We start from the raw sequence: 21,569 nt of genomic DNA, 5'->3' as shown, positions 1-21,569 counted from the left end.
TCGCTGGTTTATCCAGGAACATGACGGGGGTGGGGAGGGTGCAAAGGGGACACAGGACCTCAGTCTGTCGGAGCATCTCAAAGACGTTAGTCTGCAAATCCTGGTGCATCTGGGCAGAGGGCCGGCAGGAAGAAACGTGCAAACATATGTACGGCTCTGGGGTGCCCACTCACGCCATGTGACCCTCCCCTGCTCATCCCAAGGGTGATCACTGGGCCTTCTCCCTGGCACATTGCAGGGACCTGGTTGACGTCGGGCAAGTCTGTTGCGTGGCTCCCCTCCCCTCTCTCCACCTGTCCTGCTGTTCTCTGATTCGGCCAATTATTTCCCTTAAATGGGTTGTGAGGCTGATTAAACACAGTTTATGTCATATGTTCCCTCCCACTCCCTTGTCACCTGGAATGTTCTATCAGGTCCAAGACGTCTCCTCTCCTCATACTAAAGCCCAGGAAAAAGGGACAGAGTAGACGGGGAGAAGAGAGGACAGAGATCAATTCACAGAAAGGGGGATCAGAAGCGTCTGGGCACCACCATACTCTGGAATAAAAATCTCCATTACGGCCTGTCTCTTGCAAAATATTCCTCTCTACAGAATTATATTTTGACATAAGGAATAGAAATTTAAAGGGGAGAAATACTTTGGGAGAGCCTAAGTATCTTCATCCAGCTCAGGCTGCCACTAATTAGCTGTGTGACCTTGGGCATGTCCCTTGGACTGTGAGCCTCAGTTTCTCTGTGTGTAAAATGGGTTGAAGAAGGCCTTGCCCACCACCCACCTGTGCATAGGCAATGCCCAGCCCCGTTGTTTTCTGGACACTGTGACACAGCATGGCCACTTGCTTCTGGATACTGTCACCTAGAAACTTGCTGCCGTGTATCTGGAACCCACATGAGCCACATATGACTCCATCTCAAGGGTGGAGCACAGGAGGAGAGACGTGGGAAAGGTCACTGGGACTGGGAGTGCCCACCTTCCGCCTGCCCAGTTCCACCCTCAGCCCCGCGCCCCAGCACCCTGCCTTTCTGTCTCTCCACAACCACTTCCTCATGCTCCTGGCACCTGTCCATTTGAATCATTGCCAGCTGGTTTGGTTTATATATCCTCGGAAAGCCGGGCCCTGTGCAGAGGACTGCCTGGCTGGTGAGAAAGGCGGCGGAGGACAGATGGCCACCAGCGGGGCCCAAGCCCCTTACCTGAGCCCGGTGAGTTCCAGGAATGGGCGTGTGGGGCTGAGCTGGCTGCCACAGCCGGGGGGAAGCAGCTCTGGGTCTCTGAGGAAACACCTGGTGGGTGGCAGGGGTGTGGTGGGGGGCATCCCAAAGAGATCACAAGAAGGGAAGAAATGCCACACGGGGTAATCCTGATGCACCTTCTGTGCCACGCTGAGCTCGATGTTGGTCGCCATCATTCGTGGGTTTGGCAAATGTTTATTGAGCTGTCCTGTCCTGCTCTCGGTGGGGGCTCGAGGGGAGAGGCATCAGCACTGTCTAGAGGGTGAGGGCTCGTGTACAGAGGAAGCTTCTGGGGTGCCAACGACCCAGCACGGTAGCTGAGGGCATGCACTAGAGAGGGCTCTGGGAGTTCCACCATTTACTAGCTGGGTGACATCAGGCAAGGTACTTTCACCTCTCTGGGCCTCAGTGTCCACATCGGTAAAAGGGGAATATTACCTGAACCCACCTCCCAGAGTTGGGGTAAGGGCTAAGCGAGGAGCGTATCTAGCCTGTCTGAGCAGTGTCTAGCGCACTTAGGTGCCTTCAGCGTGTTTAGTGCTAATGATCTGGGCGCAGCAGGGAAGGAGTCCGCGGAGGTGTCTGTGCCCTGAGGGGTCAGAGTTAACAAGGCAAGGGCACATCCAGGGCGTCTGCGGAGGGTCACAGAAGGGAGAGGGGAGCGGAGAGCCCACTCTGCAGCGTGGGATGCACAGGGCTGCCTTCTGTACCTTTCACCCATGTGTATAGGCCCTGTGTGCAGGTGGCCTTGTTAAGCGCTGTGAGGTTTGCGATTCCCGCTTCCTGCATGGGAAACTGAGGCTCAGAGAGGTAGGAGACAGGATCAGTGCAGCCGCCACAGGTGTCGAGAGCATCCGTCCTTCCCCGGGGGACTCCCCCAGGCTGAGCAAGTTAAGCCTCACGTGGGTGACCCGATGACCTCTGGCAGTCGGAGCCACACTTCCTCCAAATGCTCTCTGTAGAGGAAGGTCACACAGTCCCCTGTTCTGCTGAGGAGTGGCACATGCCAGGAGGGCCTGTCCAGCCTCCTCTAGCTCAGCCTCCCCGGAGGCCCAGGAGGGAAGCCGGTATCACCGACAGGGAGGGACCCGCTGTGTGGCCCGGGGAAACACTGGGGAGCCGGGAGCAAGGATGTTCTGGGCCTGTCTGTGAAGGCAGCCTGTGTGGGGCTTAAAACGTGGCTTCTGGGGTTCAAACCCCAGCTCTGCTGCTGGCCGGCTGTGTGGCTGTGGGCAAGCTACTGAAGTTTTCTGGGCCTCGGTTCCCTCATCTGTAAAAGTGGCACTAAAGATGGCCAGGGTGGTTGGGAGGCTAAACGAGGTAACAGAGGCACGGAAGGGGGGCTGCCAGCAGGGCCTCGGAGCCGCCTCCTGCTGGTGGGCAGCTCCGGCCAGCCCCGGCCAGCCAGGCTGAGCTCCCCCCTGCCGAGCCCGGACGGGTGCCCTCTGGTGACACCGAGTCCAGAAGGAGGCTGCCCACCCTGTGGCTGCAGGGCTCGGCTCTGCCTTCTAGACTTCCAGGCAGGAAGAGGAGGGGCAAGTCCTCAGCCTCTGGGCACGACCAGTGGCAGACAGCAGGTTCTCACCCAGTGGAGGGATAGCCACGTCCCATGCAAACAGCCTCGTTGCCAAGGCCGCCATGGCCCAGGCCCTTTCCACGTGGCATCTCAGGGAATCCTCTCCAGAACACTGCCAGGTTGGCACCATTCTCCCGCTGTTCTGAGGAGGGAACCAGGGCACAGACAGGTCAAGTGACGTGACCAACACCAGGACTGCTAGCACGTGGAGCTGGGAGGCGAGCCCAGGCCTGTGGGACCATAAATCCAGAGCGAAAATCCATCCTCTTGCGCCGCATGGAGCAAAAGCAAGTCCAGTTTTTTTCCTGTGTCTTCTGCTAAGATCCCTGAGTAACACACAGGGACCCACATTCCACAGCAGCCTTGGCTGGCCAACCTTTGCCAACGGAAAAGAACCCGAACTCTGTAAGATAATCTCAAGAAGTTTACCTAAGTGAATGATGACCCGCAGGTGTGGTTTCACCCTTGTCTTGCATGGCCTTAGGCTTCTTAATGATTTGATATCTTACTGCTGCAAAGATTAACTCCAAAAGGGACAGGGCGTTAACTAGGGGTGTCTGATCTCCCTTCGCTTCACAGCCGGCAGCTCAGCTTTAAGGACTTTCTCCGTGTAGGGGAGTCCCCTTGGCTGAGAAGGCGTCCACTCAGTCGGCTAGGGGGCTTGAGATTTTATTTTAGTTCACATCTTTAAACAACAAATTTGTTCTCCAGTTCTGGAGATCAGAAATCTAAAATCGAAGTGTCAGCAAGGCTGTTTCCTTCTGGAAGATTCTGTTCCCCTGCCTTTTGCAGCTTCTAGGGGCTCCTGCACGCCTTGGCTCTGGGCCCCTCCTGCCGTCCTAAAGCCGGCAGCTCCCTGCTTCAGTTGTCACAACTCCTGCTTCTGACCCTTGTCCTCCTGCCTCCCTGGTATAAGGACGCTTGTGGTTACGTGGGGCCACCCGACCAATCCAGGACAATCTCCCCATCTCACGTCCTTCACTCAGTCACCTCTGCAAAATCCCTTTGCCATGAAAGGCGACATAGTCACAGAGATTAGAATGTGGACCTTTCTGGGGGTTGGGGAGTATTATTCAGCCCAACACACCCTCCTTGGAGTGACCCAGTGTTAGTTTCTTGCGAATCAGTCCAGAGATATTGTATCTATACATAAGTAAACGCCAGTGGACAGCCTTCTGCCGCCCATTTCTTATACAAATGACATCATTCCATATCAGTGCTTAAGGAATTCTCTGCTTCCTTTCTCTTTCCTTTTTAAGGCTACATAGAATCTGTGGTGTGGAAATAACATAATTTCTTTCACCTTTTTCCTATTGGTGAGCTTTAGGCTCTTTGCAATCCTTTGCTATGATAATGCTGCAATAAATAAACGTATTTGTAGCATTGTACTTAATTTAGTTACCATTTCAGACACAGTGAAATCTCAGATAACTTTTTGGGGTAATTGCTGCCTTAGAGAGAACCTGTATTGTCCCGCCCCGTGACGCCTACCTGTTCTCCCTCCATCGTGGGTCCCTTAGCGCCGCTGTGCACTTGTGCTCCCGAGCTCGTCCCCTCCGCCTTCAGGCCTTAGCGTGGATGTGCCTAAGCAGAGGCTGCGCGTGCGTCCTAGGACCACGCGCGTTTTCAGCACTGTCTCTCGGGATGGTCTGAAAGGCTCAGAGGAGAATTTCAGGCTCCCACAAGCAGGCAAGGGGACACGTTGCACAAACGTTTTCAGGGAAGACAGGCTTCCCGATACTATGCTGTGCTGGTCCATACCCGCGTCAGGCCGACTCATTTCTCCCCAGCCACTGGCACGGGCAGGGACGACAGAGAGGACTCGGAGACACAGAGAGGCTGGGATTGGCTCGAAGTCTCTGAAGTATTTAATGGCAGAGTCAGACCTGCCCTGAGCTGTAACAAAAGACACCTCTCTCAAGTCCAAGGGTAGCAGAGACTGTCTGAATGAGACGGGCATTTCTGCGGCTTGCACGGGGTCAGTCGTGTACACTGAGCTCGGATGGGTTCCGTAGGCTCTGTGTGGTCACACAACTCAAGGACACAGGCCAGAAAGCAGTGGCCGTGCCCTGAATTAGGCTGGTGGGTGCTTCTTGTTTGGTCTGCACGGTGTTTGTTTCAACGTGTTTTTGTAGGAAATTCAGACACGCAGAGAGAATAGTATCAGACAACACACGGCCACCACCCACCCAGCTTCAACAGTCATCAACGCTTGGCCTGTCTGGCTTCATCCATACCCTCACCTATTTCCCTTTCCACCCTCAGATACGTTGAAGCAGATCCAGATATATCATTCCATTGCAAATATTCCATTATGTATCTCTATAACGTAGAAATTTTACACCCTCCATTTTGAGGGATTTTTTTTCCCCCAGAAATTAGAAGGTTTTACACACACACAAAAAAAGCCAAATTTCCATTCTTTTTCCTAAAAGTTTGGAAGCTCTGCCAATGCTGGGCCTGGATGGCAATCATTGGTTAGGGCTGAGGGGTTGCTGCCCCTTTAGGTGAGGGGGGTAGTGATGTCTACTTTGCCACAGTCCCCACCACTTCCTATTGTCCTACCTGGCAATCTCACTCATACACATCCCTGCCTCACTCCTGTAAGCATTTAATTTTTTACAAATTGACCTAAAGGAGATGTTAGAAAACACAATAACAACTTGAGAAATATAAAATCAGCTAGGAGATAGAACTGTGCTTTAAGGCATTTTGCAGAATCACATTGGACAAAAGATATTTCAAAAGTACGCTTTGAAAGTGCAGAAGTACCAATTTGGGCCTTTTGCTCAGAGAGACCAAGGTCGGGGCTGCTGGAGAGGCACCTACTATGAGCCAGTGTCTTCCACTGTAGACATTTTCTCACTAAATCATTAAACAATCCAACGCAGTAGTGGGTGGTTATGCCTATTTTGCAGATGAGGAAACCGAGGCAAAGAGAGGTCAAACAAGGTTCACGAGGACTCAGGTAATGAGCAGCAGAGCTAGGCAGCCAAGCTGGAGGCGGCCCAGACTCTGAAACAAAGCGGATCCTCTCCGTGACCCATTGCTCCTCTAACGAGGCAGGGAATGGAGGATGTGACAGAGAGGTTGCCTAGGAAGGGTGGAGACTCTCAGCCAGGGCTTCGGAGGCTGCCGAGGGCCTGAGGGAAGGAAAGGGGAGCCCAGGGACAGGAGCAGATGAGGGGGCTCCCCTGGGGCTGCCGAGAGCATTGGGAAGAGGCTCCCATGGAAGTGGCCAGGAGGGCAGAAGTCACGGTGGTCATTGTTATATGGCGGTGGTTGCAGGGGGACGCCTTCTTCCTGGCCCTTTCAGGTGAGTCCAAGGTTGAGCTTCCACACCTTTGGTGGGTCCATTTTGCCCCTTGGGCTTCTGAATGCTCAGCTTGGGTTCTGGGCCTTTGCTGGGAGCGTGGCTTGGGGTGCAGCCCCCCGGCACCCCAGTTCCTTACCCTTCCCGGCCCGAGGCCTTCCTCCTGGTGCGTTCCCCGCGCGGCTTTCACTTCCTCTCCACTCTCAGGTGAGGTCAGCTCCCTGTCACGTCCTCTCAGCGCCAGCCTGTCCCCTTATCACAAGCTTAGAATGTCTGAGTGTCTGATTGGATCGGTGTCTGCCTCCAAACAGGACCCTAAGGCCTGTGAGGCTGGGACTCCATCTGTCCTGGTCACAGCCGCACCCAGCCCCTAGCACAGTGCTGTTGCTATGGAATCAGCAAGGGAGTTTCAGCCTAGGTCCGGTGGCTCCTGTACAGAGAGAAGGAGGATTGCCAAGGGAGGCTTTGGTCAGGAGATCGGGAAAAGCCACCTCAAACCCTATCCCCGACCAAAGGCAAGTATGGCCTTTTAAGGATGGGAAATGAACAAGAGGCTACCTGCATTTTTACAGGTGGTCTTGAAACTAACAAGGGGCTACATGCATAGGAGCATGCTAGAGAGAGATGGTCAGTTTGGGCTTCAGGAAGTCTGCCCAGGGGCCTTCAGAATCTCACCCCCAACTCTTCCAGAAACTCCGCCATTTCTGGGAAACAACTCAGAAATGTCAAGTAGTTGTTGAGGGAGAGGATTATAAGAAAACATAGAGGGGTCATTGAAACTTGTTCATACAGCTGTTTACCTTGTCACACCCAGGCAGCCACTGGCAAGTGCTGGAGGGGAACAAACAGGAGGAGGGCGGCCACCGACTGACGGCCTCACACCTTCTCCCTGTAGGTCGTCCCTTTTTCTGGGGCAATCCAAGGGGGCCTCCAGGATGGACTTCAGATCACCGTCAATGGCTCCGTTCTTAACTCCAGGGAAAACAGGTGTGTACCTGGGAGGCCCTGCTGTTTCTCTGCAGCCTCTTCCCCGAGCAACCCGGTGCCTGTGAGCCCAGGTGAGATCCACCAACAACCTACAAGCTGGCCCGCCTGGCTCAGCGGAGCCTGAATGCGTCCCTGTCCCGGCACAGGGCACCACTCCACACCCGCATCCAGGGCCACCGTTAACATAGACTCTGGGGCTAATGGGGCCCCCGGGGCTCCCTGCCTCCAAGGAGCTCACTGTCCAAGGAGGGAAGTGGGAGAGCCCAGAGGCAGATAATTATGTTACAGGGTTGAATTTTGTACACTGTGACTCAGAATTGCAAGAAGAGAACTTCCTTTATTTCCTATAAAGTGCTTCCATCTACTTGGAACTGCTCATTCTTCTATAGTGGAAGTACTTAAAGTTGCCATCCAGAGTAATTGGGTCTGTTGCACTTTCAAGGCGTTTTCTGGAAAATACTAAGTCAATTAAAAATACCAACGTGTTATGAGGGCTGCTTCCCACGCCCTGCCTCCTTCCAGGGTGGGCTGTCTGGGAACAGGGAGGGGCTCATCTGTGCCATTTTTATGGGGAAAAGAAAGGAAAAAGAAACAGTGATTGCTGTCGGCTGATAAGAGAAGCGGCTGTGGAGTGATTAGCAGGAGGCAGCTGTAAGATGTCAGCTTGTCCATCCCTCCCGTCTTTCTTTTCCTGCAGACTCGGTTATCACTAGAATGTGGTTCAGTTGGTCTAGTGAGGCAGGTTTATCGCTGGGGATGTGATCTTGTCAGTGATCTTGCCTTTGAGGATCTGGTTTGGGGCAGGAACCCAGGCCTGAAGCTTACACCCGCCCTGTCTGCCCCGGAGCTCTTCAAGGCTGTAAAGCAAACTCTCCAAGCAGTTTGGTCTGTAGGTCTGGAAAATGTGAAAGAGAAAGATTCACATTTCCTCTCTGTCTGCTGAGCTCTTTTCAGATGTTGTGAAAACAGAACCCTGTGGGGTGCCAGTTAGCGAGAGCTCGTGTGATTGATCTTAGCTGTTACAGAGAGACTGTGGGTCACATAATTTTTTTTGTGTTATTTCGTTAGCAAGGCCACGCTCTCAATACGGACAGTGTTTTCTGATTCCAGAGTCATCTGGAGCCTCCTTCCTCCCAGTAGTCCCAGAACAGCACTTTTCCTGTGGGCCCCGTGACTGAGGGTTCACGGACTGACTTGGCGCTGGGGACAGCAGCAGGGCTCTGATGGCCAGAGTGTTCCAGAATGTGCCATCCTCCAACAGAGAAATCAAATGGGCTCTACAGGAATTTGGGAGAAAGTCTATCAAGGGCTGCCTCTGTGCTGGGCGCAGCGCTGTGCCCTGTGGGGTGTGCAGACGACAGACAGCGAGGGCCTGCCCTGACGCTCTGTGTGTTGGTGGGGGAGGTGAATGCCCCCATGGAGCAAGCTGAGAGCCACACTCACACTGAGTTCTGGGAAGCCTGGACTAGACAGATGCCTCGGAGGAGAATCTCAGCCTCACTCGGCTTTAGGGTGCAAGTGACGTATGTCGAGGAGAAAGCAGAGCAAACATTTATTGAGCACCCATTGTGACCCAGGCTCCTTGGAAGTTTCCTTTGTTTAAATGCCCCACCTGAGAGCCCCAGCGACACCCAAATGAAGTTTAGAGGGTGAGGGGCTCCCCCTGAGGAGAGAGAGAGGGGGAGAAAGAGAGAGAGGACATGCACTTACCTACACTGGAGGTGTAGGCCTCATTTACTCATCCCCAAAGGATGGCGCCCCTGTCCTGGGTGTGGCAACTGGAGGGAGGCGAGGTTCAGGGGTCATCCCAGAATGATGGGCAGTGCAGAGCCTGGGTCTGAGTCCAGGCCGGCCTGGCCTCGGGGCCACCTCTCCCACCCCTCCCGTGCTCCCCCAAACACACGCCAGCACCTGAGAGGGAGAAACTCTTGCGGTGCAAGTCTTCATGCCTGGAGAGCTCATGTGTTCTACGCCTCCCGTATAGACGCTGTCTTTCTAGGTCAATTCCCATCAATGTCACATGTTCTTTCAATCTGTTCTCTTCTTTCCCAGTTACTCAGGCGTGTGCTGGCCTCCACCGAGTGTCCTCTGGCGCTAAAGGTTCTCTCTCTTCCGGGCCCGCTTGACAACTTCCCTCTTCGGTACCAATCTGTAATTGGTTTCCCAGACCTTGCATCTCGTCGCTAGTGCCAGCACTATTCTTTACCCATTTTCTACTTCTTTTTAGAAAATCAAGCTGTAAAGGCAAAATGCAATAATTACACAAAAGCTCGTTAGCTCCACATTAGCTGAGCAAAGTAGTCTCACCATGCAGGTTACACACCAGCTCCCAGAGAAACACACGTCAGAGGTGCTCAGGCCCTCCTGTTCCTATAATTGGCAACGAGCCACGCAACAGAAGACTATTTGCTTTCCCCGGGTCTAGGTTTGCTGTGAACTTGCAGATTGGCTTCAGTGACAATGACATTGCCTTCCACTTCAACCCTCGCTTTGAAAACGGGGGATATGTGGTCTGCAACACGAGGCAGAAAGGACGCTGGGGGCCAGAGGAGAGGAAGATGCAAATGCCCTTCCAGAAGGGGAGGCCCTTTGTGCTCTGCTTCCTGGTGCAGAGCTCGGATTTCAAGGTGAGCAGGAATCCCTTCCCCACCTCCAGCTTCCTGTCCCCACAGCTCTGTGGGGCTTGGTGAAAAGCCTTCAAATTACCACCTTCACGGAGATCCAGCCACTGTTACACCAGTGTGCAGGTCACGTGACCATTTCCCTGTCAGGTGTCACCGATGGCGGCAGAGTCTTTTTACAGACCTTCACTTGGATCTACAGGTGCATATGTTGATTCTGTTCCTCTGAAAATGAGAATTAGAAAAGTGACCATGTTGCTTGTTGGCATAGTGTGTCTTGAAAGTCCGAGTTAATTCCCATCCTCTGCTCTAGCCATTCTTCCACTCCAGGGCCATGGTAACATGTGTTTTCAGCAACGTTGTTCCAGCCTTTACCCAGGTTCTATTAATGCTCTAGCTGTGTAAGCCCATGCACATCGCGTAGCAAGCAGAGTAGTGTCTCTGTGTTCACATCTTTGCTTGTCCAGGACATGAATGTTCCCATCCACTCAGTGTGCAGCCTGAGGTCGCCTCTCCTCTGGTCCTCGTGAGCATTTTTATGCATATATAAATGCTACCCCCGGTGAGCTATGAGTAGGAAGACAAACCTACTGCAAGACACAAGCGTAAGAACTAAAAGCCAACAACCGGAGCCAGGCAGAGATTCGGGCTGATGCATTTGGATCCCAGGCATGTTCCGGTATCCGGCACAGCACTGACGGCCGATGGCCCTGGGTCAGGGGTGGGTGTGAGGACCAGACTCAGATCCTCATTTCCAGAAGCAGGGGTCCAGGAGCTCAGGAGCGCTCCCCTGCCCTGCCTGGGACTCCTCCCTGGAACACGCACTCCCCTTTGGCAGGTGATGGTGAACGGCAGCTTCTTTGTGCAGTACTCACACCGCGTGCCCTTCCACCGCGTGGACACCATCTCTGTCGCCGGCTCCGTGCAGCTGTCCTACATCACCTTCCAGGTCAGCTCGTCCACCTGGCACCTGCCCCAGGGGCTGGGGTGCAGGGCCCAGCCTAGCTGTGTCTAGGCCCTGTTGGGTGGGCCCGAAGTTACCAGCCAGTCTCCTGTGCGGGTGACTTTGGGGACACACCTCCAGCTCCCTGGCCCAGTGTCTGCCTGCCCCTTATCTCCTGTCACTCTGCATTCCTTCTGTGTCTGCCTCTCTGTCCAGAACACCTGCCTCGGGCTCCCAGACCCCTCGGCCACTCCTTCCTCTGTCCCTCTCGATTTCCACCCCGGTCAGGAGGCCACATAGTCCCAGAAAGAGGCCTAGGCTCAGGATCCAAAACGAATACAGTTCCAATGCCCAGCTCTGCCACTCCCGTCGTCTATGGGATCTTCGATGAGTGATTTCTTCTCCCCGCCTCGGTTTCCTCATCCGTGGGATGAGCATCATCATGGCCACCCCACTATGATGTGTGTGGCTCAATGAGATGACAGACGTCAGAGGTCACAAAGCAACCCCCCTAGGTCCCCCCTAGGGTTTGTCTGTCACTATCTTTGTTTTATAATTTCGATTGCATTGCCAACATCTAAAAGGTCAGGAGATACCAGGTAAAAACCGGGAAGTTTAGGGTGAGCTGGGCCCACATTCCCACAGGGCACCAGGCTGTACCACATATTGGCACTTGAGTGAGCTCCTTGAGAGGAGTGAAGCACACAGTAGGTCCTCAAGAAATGAGCTTCTCTACCCGGGGGCCTCATCCCTCCCACTCCTCCCCTTCCTGACTCTCCCCTGGGGGTTGGAGAAGTGGGGAGAGGAGGGACACTGCCCACCTGCTGTTCCCCATGGCTGGCCCTTTCCCCAGCTGGCCCCTCGCCCCAGCCTGCCAGCTCTCTCCCTCCCCCCCAGCCCTGCCTCACAGCTCCTCCTCAGCTCCACAAATGCTTCTCTTCACCCACTGCTGCCTTTTGTTTCAACAGAACACCCGCACAGGCCCCGCCCAGCATGCCTGCGCCATGCCGCTGTTCGCCCAGCCTGTCCGCTTCTCCCACAGGCCCAGGGGCCGCAAACCAAAAGTGAGTTTAACACAGAGGCCCTGGGTGGCTGAGCGCTTAGCAGGAAGGACAGAGGGTCCCGAGGCCCATCTTGCTCACCCAAGAGTTCCCTGTCTCCATCCACCAGGTACCCAGACCCGGGGACTTAGGAGTCCTTCTGGATCCTTCCCTCCCCCTTCCTATGTCTCTCCCCTGCACCAGCATGTCTCTCCCACCCCAAAGCCACAGCCTTGGTCCAGGCCACCAAGAGTGCTCACTATGACGACAGCTGTCTCCTTCTCCTAACTCCCACCCCTGCCACAGTGACCTTATAAGCAAATGTGATCATGTCCTCTCCTTGCTTAAAAATCGTGAAAGCCCCAAGCCCTTCTAAACACAGCCAAATTCTCCAGCAGGACATACAGCCCCAGTCCACCTCCCAGCCTCACCCCCCCATGAAGCTCACGCAGCCTCCGCTGCCTCCTCGAGGCCCCCTCGGCCCACCCCACTTTGCACGTGCTGACCTTGGTGCCGAAAGCCTCCTTGGCCAGCCTCGCCCCAGCAAATCCCTAATTGCCCTTCACTGTTCTGCTTAAATGTTGCTCCCCTGGGGAGATTGTTGGCTGCTCCCCTGTGTGTCCCCATGGGCTTTCCACAGTCTGTGCTGTGCCAGTCACCACATCCCGCTGTAACTGCATTTGCGTGTCTGTCCTCATGCCTACGAGCCCCTGGAGGGCTGGGATTGTGTCTGCTTCACGTGCCCAGTGCCTGGCACTCGGCAGGGACTCAGTGCAGCGTTGTGGGGTGTGCTTTGCCCAGCCAGCTAGAATGGGACACAGCCAGGCAGGGGCAGTCTACCGACTGGGGGCAGCGTCCAGGACAAGCAGGCACACAGCTCTTTCCTCAGCCACTCAACAGTGGGGGCTGGGGGGGCTCCATCTACGCATCCTTCCTATGGCTCATCAGGGGACTCACAGGGCGCCTACCTCCTGCCACACTGACTCAGGGCAGGTCACATTCCAGGGAACCTTTGCAGGGCAGCCCAACTTCGCCCCTGGGCCTGGCCCTGGGGAGGACAGAGGGCTGGTGGGTACAAGCAGACAGAACTGGGTACCCTTTTGGATTCTATCCCTTCTGCCCGGGGAGCTCGGGCAAGTTGCTTAACCTTTCTGAGCCCCGTTGCCTCCCCAGGGAAACAGGAGCTAAGGATGCTTCCCTCGCTGGAAAGCACTGGAGCCAGAGCTTGGCCCACACTGGGCCTTCAGCAAAGGCTGGTTTTCATTTGATGGAGGAGACGTGGCTCTGGGAGCTGCGGGAAGCAATGTGGTCTCCATCAGACCCCACAGCCTCTCTCTCAGGGGGAGCCAGTGGGGATATTTCCCCCCAACCCCGAGCCCCTGTGCCCCTGGGGTAACAATCTGGGTGCCACAGGCTCAGGAAGGCTTGCTGGGGAGGCGGAGCGGGTGAGCCTTGTGGGAGGCATTTCTCAGCACAAGACCCACCCTGGAGCTCTGCCATCGTCTCCCTGCTGAGATGCCAACCGTAACCACCATTCTCACTCTTCTCACCCCTTCCAGCCGCCGGGCATGCGTCCTGCCTACCAAGCCCCCTTTGTAAGTCTCTTGCTCTCTTTTTTGTGCCCTCTTCATCTTGGTTCTTCCTGTGGGTTAGAAGGAGGAGGCCCCGGTGGTGTTGGAGGAAGATGGCGGGTGTGGTGGGTGGCCCCGATGAAAGGGAAACAACCTGAATCGACACTTGTTTGCTCAAGTTCCTGCCGCTCTGTGGGCCCCATGTTCCCTGTCCCTGCTGCCAAGTGAGGCTACGTGAGAGAAAGTTCCCTGAGAAGAAAGATGGGCCAGAGGCCACAAGTGCAGCCATCTTTCTTCACCATCCAACCCCTGCCCCTCCCTGGGCCCGTTGAGAGAAGAAACACCCCTACCCACCCTTTGTAGGGGTCTGGTCACGGCCTTTGGGTGGTTACAGCTCAAGGTTAACTCACTGCAGAGGGTGCGCGTGACGTGGCGCCCTCTGGTGGCACATGGTGGTCTTGGCGCTGAGCGCCGGGTAAGACCTGCTTTCCTCCTTCCAGCCTCAGAGTCATCCACACCAGGGAGACAACCCCTGGAAGCATGTGCCCTATGAGTCTAAAAATCCCGGTCAGCTAACAGCCTCACGTCGTCCTTCACCCAAAGCTGAATTCCCTAGAGTCCTACAGTTAGGAAGAAAGTGGGTTAGCAAGGAGGATGGGGGCATTTGGGGCTGGGCCCCCAGCTCAGGAGACATGTGGCTAAAACTCTCCTTGGGACAGCGATAATTCCATAGCAGGCTGGATTTATCCAGTGGCCCAAGAGGCAGGTCCTCTAGAGACCAGAAGGGAAACTGGTCCTTCTGTTACTGAGAGGGGACTGCAGTGGCTCCAGAGCTTGGAGCTGAGATTCCTGGGCCCGCACCTGGGGACCAACTCCCAGGACATCACTGCTGCTCATGGCCTAAGCTCTTCTTCTCCCTCTGATGGCACAAATGAGGCAGGGGACCTGGAGCGAGTGCTGCTGCCTGTGGAGGGGGCAGGGACAGGGGACCTGGGTGGGGTCCAGGAACACAGCAGGAAGGTCCAGAAAGGCTAAGGTGAGAAGGAAGGTGACCAGGAGAATCCAAGGGCCGAAGCCTCATGACCTGCCTCCCATTGGAGCCTCCCCCCCAGACTGTGTGGGTGCCCGTGTGTGCACGTGTGTGTGTGTGTGTGCGTGTGTGTGTTTGTGCTTGTGCGCACGTGTGTGTGCTGCCACACTGAATATCCTCCTCTCTTTTCAACAGATTCCTACCATCCCACCTATGGTGTACCCCAACGCGACCTATGTGAGTGGCTCCTCGGGGAGGGGTGGCGGTTTGTTTGTGCCGGGCAGGTGGGGGGTGACGGGCAGCTGGGGGTGGTCCTCTGGCCTCGCCACAGTACGAGCAGTGCTCTGGGGAGCTGAAGTCCTAAAAACATTCAAGTAAATTGGAAGCGTGTTGAAAGGAGTTTTCACCCTTGAAATTGCCCCTTGAACCTGAGCACAATTCTAGGGCCTGCCCCTTTCACCCACAATCCTTTTGTGCTTGGCCAAAGTTCCTTTCAAGACGGTTTAGGCCGAGTGACCTGAGGATCACTGGAAGCTTTTCCTGTGGCATTTACTGAACCAAGTAAAGATACGGTGGGGCTTTTTCACGGGTGACCGTCCAAATGCACGGAGACTGGTACAAAGTCCCCTTCTGCAGCGGCAGCCGCTCCTGCTGCCACAGGCTGACCTGGCCCCTCCCCCCAACAGCCGATGCCTTTCTTCACGTCCATCCCAGGCGGGCTGCACCCATCCAAGTGCATCGTCCTGTCGGGCACTGTCCTGCCCAGCGCGCAGAAGTAAGCCACGCACTCGGGGCTCTCTGGGAGGGGAGAGACCTTCAGGGTCATCCCGGCCACCCGCCTGGCTCTGGGCAGCTTGGGGATGAGGGGGAGGGGCTGGGGCTCAGAGTCCAGTGGGCAGAGAGGGTCCATGGGAGCTGCCCACCCCAGGTTCCACATCAACCTGCGCTCGGGGAGTGACATCGCCTTCCACCTGAACCCCCGTTTCGATGAGAACGCTGTGGTCCGGAACACCCAGGTCGATAGCTCTTGGGGGCCTGAGGAGCGAAGCCTGCCCCGAAAAATGCCCTTCACCCGAGGCCAGAGCTTCTTGGTAAGGTGCCACAGCCCGGGGCTCAGAGGGGCTCACTGGGGTGCATGAGGAGCGGGCAGAGGAGGTCTGGGGGTACCTTGAGCAGGACAGGAGATGATCCCTCTGGGTGAGGGCCTGGAAGAAGAGAACGTGGTCACCAAGTTATTATTACTGTCACTGTCCCGCATGAAGGAGGTGTGGAATCTGCTCTGACACACGAGGAAACAAACTCACAGGTGCAGGTACTTGCCTGTGGTCACGCAGCCAGTTAAGTGCCAGATCAGACCCAAGAATGAAGCAGCATCCGTTTCTTCACTTATTCATTCAACAACCATTTAGCAACATTTCACTGAGGTCCACCTTGTGCAGGAAGCACCCCACATGCTGGGGGTGCGGTCGTGGAGCCGACAGACCAGGTCCTGACCCCAGGGCGTTCACAGTTCAGCTGGGGAAGGCCGAGGAAACGGAAACATGAACAGAGCATTGCAGATAAGGACAGGTGCCAGGCAGAAAGCAAACAGAAAAATGGTGTCCTTGTGCACAGGTGTGGCCTGTGCACAGACAGCCAGGCCAGGGCCTACAGGGTGAAGTGTGAGTCCCAGAGAGGGTGGGGCGCAGCTGTAGACCCAGACTACACAGAGCCGGCATTCTCCACCCAGAGAGCTGACAAAAGAGAGATCAGGGCCCCATTCCTGGCCAATGAGGCCGTGAGCCTGGATGTCTGTATTTTTAAGTTGTGCGTTAAGTGATTATGCTCTGCAATCCGGGTTGACAATGACTGGAGTAGGGCTTTGTAGGCCATGAAAAGGAGCTTGATTTTAACACAATGCAAAGCCACTGGAGTGTTTCAAGCCGGGAAACAATATACTCTGATTTATAGATAGCTGTGTGACCTCGGGCAAGTGACTTAACCACTCTGTGCTTTGGTGTCCTCATCTACAAAATGGAGCTAATAATAATATGGACGTCACAGAGTTGTAAGAATGGACTGAGATAGTATCTGTACCATGCTTAGGACAGCGCCCAGCACGCAGTGTGCTGTGTCAGCTGTTGCCATGGGGATGATGGTGTCTTCCCATGTGTCCCGGGCTGCCTCGTGGGAATGCACCGGGGTGGGAAAGACAGGTTAGGAGGCTGCTGCAGGAGTCCAGGCGGGGAGCCCTCCCGTGCGCTGGGTACTGGGCATACACATGGCACCCGCCAGCATGTCTGGCAGCTCAGGGGCCAGTTGCAGAGTGGGGCTGAAGGTGGGAACGTGGCCTGAGGGGGCAGCTGACTTGACTAGGAGGGGTCAGGAGGTAGGGAAGGTGTGCAGCTGGGATGCATGCGGGGAACAGCATTCTAGGCAGGGGAACAGCATATGTTAATGTTCAGGGGAAGGAGTGCACAGGGCATGTTGACTGAGGAGCACATCACTCCCTGGGGCTTCTTCATGCTTGAGGAAGGAGCGGGGACACGAGGCTGCGTTTTGGGTTGAGGATTTTCTAGTGGAGTGCAAATGACGTGGCCTCTCTGCCCAGGTGTGTATCATGTGTGAAAGCTACTGCCTCAAGGTGGCGGTGGATGGTCAGCACCTGTTTGAGTACTACCACCGCCTGAAGAACCTGCCGGCCATCAACAGCCTGGAAGTGGGGGGCGACGTGCAGCTGACGCACGTGCAGACATAGGTGGGCTCCCTGGGCCTGGGGCCGAGGGCTGGGGCCAGTTGCCTCCTGGGTCTCCCCAGCACGTCCCCTTCCCAGCCCCAGCCCCACCCTCTGCACCGTGCCCGGGCCCGGGGCTGCCCTGCAGAGGCAGGTCCTTGTCTGCCCCGCTCCTGGCTGCAGCCAGCCTGCAGGGGAGAAGGCGGCTGGCTGGGACGGCCTCGCTTAGCCGGGGCAGAAGCTGGGGCTCCGGCTGTCCTGATCCTGCCATCCAAGGACAGGGGTGTACGGGAAAGTGGGGTGCAGCCCCGTGTTCAGTCCCCTGGGCAGGGTCAGGTCCTGAGCCTTCCCAAGCCCCCAGCCTGGGCCTACACCCCATCTGGCTCTCAACCACCTGCCTGTCCCCCGTGCAACTCCACCCCAGTCCCAAGCCACCAGCTGTCCACTCCTGGTGGGAAGTGACCTCCTCTGCCCCTTCCCTTCCTCTGACCTTTGACCTCACTCTCCTACCTTGTATCAACCCTTCTCCCCCTCCAGGAAAGCTACCCTGATGGCATCCCACCGGCCCCCACCAACTACCAGCACTTCTCATCGGGGGGGCTCTCTTCTGCCTCAGTGTCTTTCAAATAAAGAAATAAGAATGCTTGTTGTTACACACAAGTGGGATGTCTCTGGCTTATTAAATTCATTTGGAGACATTTTGGATTCTATGGGATCGGGGGGCTGCCGAGCGGCGTGGGAGGAGTGGGCTCCCTTTGCGCAGGGGGTCCTGACATCACACCTAGTCCCCGTGGGTCCCACACAAATCCCACAAGGGGGAGGGAGAAAGCGGGTTGGGGCTGGGCCCAGTGGGCAGGAGTGTCTGACTGTAACAGAGGCCATGGCCTGGGGGGAAAGGGGAACAACGTTTCCTGTCTTTTTAAAACCTCTACACTCTTTTTGGGAATTGAAGCCTCCATCCCTGCCTCAGGCCAGTGGTCAGGAGGGGTAGGGGAGTGTCCTTTGTTCTTTGTACCATAGGTGACATTCAAGGGAATTGTCCAGGCAGAGGTGTGGAGGTCTGGGTGGGTGGAGGTCATGAGATTGTCTTCGCCCAAGATTGGACACATCAGAATCATGGACTATAGTTCAGCCATAGCCTGAATCTGAAATCCCTCCCTTTAAAAGCTCTGTGTTTCAGCTTTTTATTTTATTTTATTTTTTGAGACAGAGTCTCACTCTGTTGCCCGGGCTAGAGTGCCGTGGGTCAGCCTAGTTCACAGCAACCTCAAACTCCTGGGCTCAAGCAATCCTTCGGCCTCAGCCTCCCAAATAGCTGGGACTACAGGCATGCGCCACCATGCCTGGCTAGTTTTTTATATATATTTTTTTAGTTGTCCAAATAATTTCTTTCTATTTTTAGTAGAGACAGGGTCTCGCTCTTGTTCAGGCTGGTCTCAAACTCCTGAGCTCAAACAATCCACTCGCCTCGGCCTCCCAGAATGCTCGGATTATAGGCGTGAGCCACCGTGCCCGGCCTGTATTTCAGTTTAAGATTAGAACGATGGCATTTTAAGTTAGGAGTCTCCATACTCCTCATTTCCAGCAAGTTAATAAACTCCTCTTTCCTTTTCCTCAACCACTTGTCCTCATTCTTCTGACGTGGCCTCGGGGACAAGTGCTGAGCTTTCAGTAGCAGATTTGGCGTCCCTGGGTGGGCCCATCGGCTCCCCGGTGGAAGGGCACCCTGCCACTGCTGGAAGAGACAGCGAGCCGCCCTGGGTCAAGCCAGGGGCAGGAGCACCACCTTGTCGAGTGCGAAAGTAAGGAATTGCCCAGCAGCTGCGGGGCCTGTTTAGCTCTGGGGAAGTCTCGTATGTTTCTCCCGGAATGGACGCAGCTCCAACCAACCTGAACTGAGTTGAGGAGAAGGAGATGGATTTGGAAAGTGTCTGGACAGCCCCGGCCGGTTGAGTAAGTTCCGGAGCATGCACGCGGAGACCCTGATTCCACCCATTTGGTAGGATTTCAGACCTTCCTGTTGGATTTGTTTGGAGGTGCCACTGGGGTGCAAGTCACACGTCTGAGTGGAACTAGGGAAGACGGTTTGGACGCGGACCACACTTGTGGTTCCCAGGGAACCTGGGGTGGGTGGGAGATGTTGGTTCTCACTTCAGAGGATTCGGTTCTCCTTTATCCCCTTTTAGGAGATGTCGGTTCTCAGTTGAGGACTCAATTTTCATTTCATGGTTCCCATCTGATAGGCTTTGGCATTTTTGTGTTGAGAATTCTCGGTAGTTTCTGTGTTTGTCATTTGTGAATTTTGTTTTAACACGGGTGGCTCCGTTTCTGAGTCCTTTCAGAGAAATCTTGGGTGAATGGCCAAATTTATAGCCATAAGTCTGTGTTTAAAAGAGAATGGTGTTATTGTAATCCAGTGTGCGTGCTGGAGTGTGAGAAGTAGCTGTTGAATTACTATGGTGTCTTACAGCTGGAATTACTTTGTCAAAGGTGAGGTAAATGGGACAAGATCCCATATGTAGAATGTTAAAGGCCTGGGATGAAGTTAACGGTACAAGACACACCTGTGCTGGTGGAGGGATAGTCGCGATGCTTTGTTTTAAACAGTAGGGTCCCCTGGTCTGCACCAGTTCTGGCCCAGCCACTGTGCATGAGAACCGCGGCCCGGAGGGTGGGCTTGGTGGAGAGGGTGTGCCCCACACCCGCCACAGTTGCGGTGACCCATGGCAACGCACAGGCCTCAAGCTGGCACTGGTGAGGCCCCGGCCGGAGCCCCACTCAGGAAAGCGATGCCTTCCCCCTGCCACGCAGTTCCCAGCCTGGGGCAATCACCGCCAGTGCCATCTTGGTGCCCTGAGAGGGGTGGGGCAGAGGGCACGACTGGAAATAGTTCTCCAGTCCTGCGCCCACTAGGTTATGGCTCGGGGGTGGAACAGTCCCTCTTTCTAAACAATTTGGCCAGAGGGCACCCATAGCCGGAACAGGGCAATTTGTGTGCAGTGTGATTTTTGTGAAAAAGAAGGACATTGGAAAGAGCATTGCCCCCAAGGTGCAAAGGACCCCGGGTAGCAAGAAAGCCCCAGGATGGAGAGCAAAAATTTTGTTTCAGTACAGGACTCAGATGAGGAAAGAGGGGGCCCAATTCCCCTGCCTCATTGGCGGTTCCAATCCACATACCCCCAGCAGCACAGCCGAGCTGCAGAAGGCCAGGGCCAAGAAGGAACAGAGCTGGAAGCTAACGGAGGTGGGCGAGGCTCAGACAGGTCGTCACCCTGGCTTCTCATTCTTGGCTCAGTCTCTGGGCCGACATTGTCAACAGGACCCAGGAGCACACTAAAGCCTGTCCGAGTGTCCATGGAGGCCTGGGCATTCCACAAGAGTGACAATGGACTCTCCTTTGTAGTGGAGGTGACCCAGCCAGTAAGCAAAGCTCTACACCTAGAACGGAAAGTGCACGCATCCCGGAAATGATGCAGGAAACCCAACTCGAGTGGGATAGCGTGTTGCCTCCCGTCCTACTCCGGAGAGGGCACCCCTAGAAGCAGGCTTCAGTTAAGCCCCTAAGAAATAGTTTATGAGAGACCCTTTCCAGCACCCTGGGGAAGTATAATAATATATAATAATAAGCACGACTAAGTAAAACAGAGTAAAGCAATATGTCACACGAGTGGGTCAGATACTAACCATTGTGCAAGAGTTGGCCTCTTTCAGGCCCCCACCCGAGTTGGAAGCAGAGAAGCGGAAGGGACCCTTTCTGAAGTGCCTCTAACAACTCACGCCTTGTAGAAATCATCAGGAGTAAAAACCTTGGTCCATCATGCCAGAGTAAAGAGGTGTCCCTTGGAAGAAGAGGACCCAAGCCCCAGGTGGAGGGGCCAGACTTTAGGCGATCTAAAGTATCTGTTTAAGGAAAAGGGGAAAATGAAAATGTTGATATTTTTGCTAATCTTTCTTTGGTCATTGGCTTTGTCTATAGTGAGGACTTCCCTGGGCTATCGCCTCTTCTGTTGCTCTGTCTTGCTGCTGGGTTTGCCCTTTTAACCCTCGTTCAGTGCAGAAGCCAGTCTCTTGGATCACCTACCGTGTCCAACTAATAGCTCCACACTCAGAGGCCCCCACGTTTCTTTCTTACGCGGCCCTGCCGCAGACGTTATGTGCAAGGAGACAGGAAGGACCCACAGTCCTACCGGTGCCTTAGATACCGAGTGGGGCGGAAGCTCTGTTACCAGGTATGCTCCACGTCATCTTGTCACTCTTCACGGTTGTGGTTGTTGCTCATGCCCTTGCTTGTCTGGTAACCAGTGTTGCCAACTTTGTAATGACATAAGTAAGTACAGGCCTTCCGTCCAAAACGTCACCCCCATTCAGCAGCAAATAGCTCAGTGGCTACGTGGCCCCTCCCCCCGAAGATATGGAAGGGTCAAACTGACAGCGGGGAACATGTAACACAGGAAATGGCCTGAAATAGAAAAGGTAAAAATGTTTTATGTCTTTTTAAAACCTCCCCCACTCTTTATGGGAATTGAACCCTTCATCCCTGCT

At 54.9% G+C, this 21,569-nt stretch overlaps 1 protein-coding gene across 1 annotated transcript; it reads left to right on the top strand.

The window, feature by feature from the left end:
• The first annotated feature begins 1,164 nt into the window (after positions 1-1,164).
• LGALS9 (galectin 9) lies at positions 1,165-17,671 on the top strand. The gene is made up of 12 exons (XM_069483113.1): positions 1,165-1,203; positions 7,018-7,109; positions 9,535-9,736; positions 10,569-10,679; positions 11,642-11,737; positions 13,060-13,158; positions 13,679-13,759; positions 14,510-14,551; positions 15,001-15,089; positions 15,243-15,405; positions 16,905-17,051; positions 17,565-17,671. The coding sequence occupies exons 1-11, from the start codon at positions 1,165-1,167 to the stop codon at positions 17,049-17,051; spliced, it is 1,161 nt and encodes a 386-aa protein (XP_069339214.1). The 3' UTR covers positions 17,565-17,671.
• The last annotated feature ends 3,898 nt before the right edge of the window (positions 17,672-21,569 follow it).

The sequence above is a fragment of the Eulemur rufifrons genome, chromosome 9 (assembly GCF_041146395.1).
Source record: "Eulemur rufifrons isolate Redbay chromosome 9, OSU_ERuf_1, whole genome shotgun sequence".
In the NCBI taxonomy this organism is placed as follows: Eukaryota; Metazoa; Chordata; class Mammalia; order Primates; family Lemuridae; genus Eulemur; species Eulemur rufifrons.
Note: the sequence above shows the minus strand (reverse complement) of the source record. Positions and strands in the feature narration are given on the sequence as shown.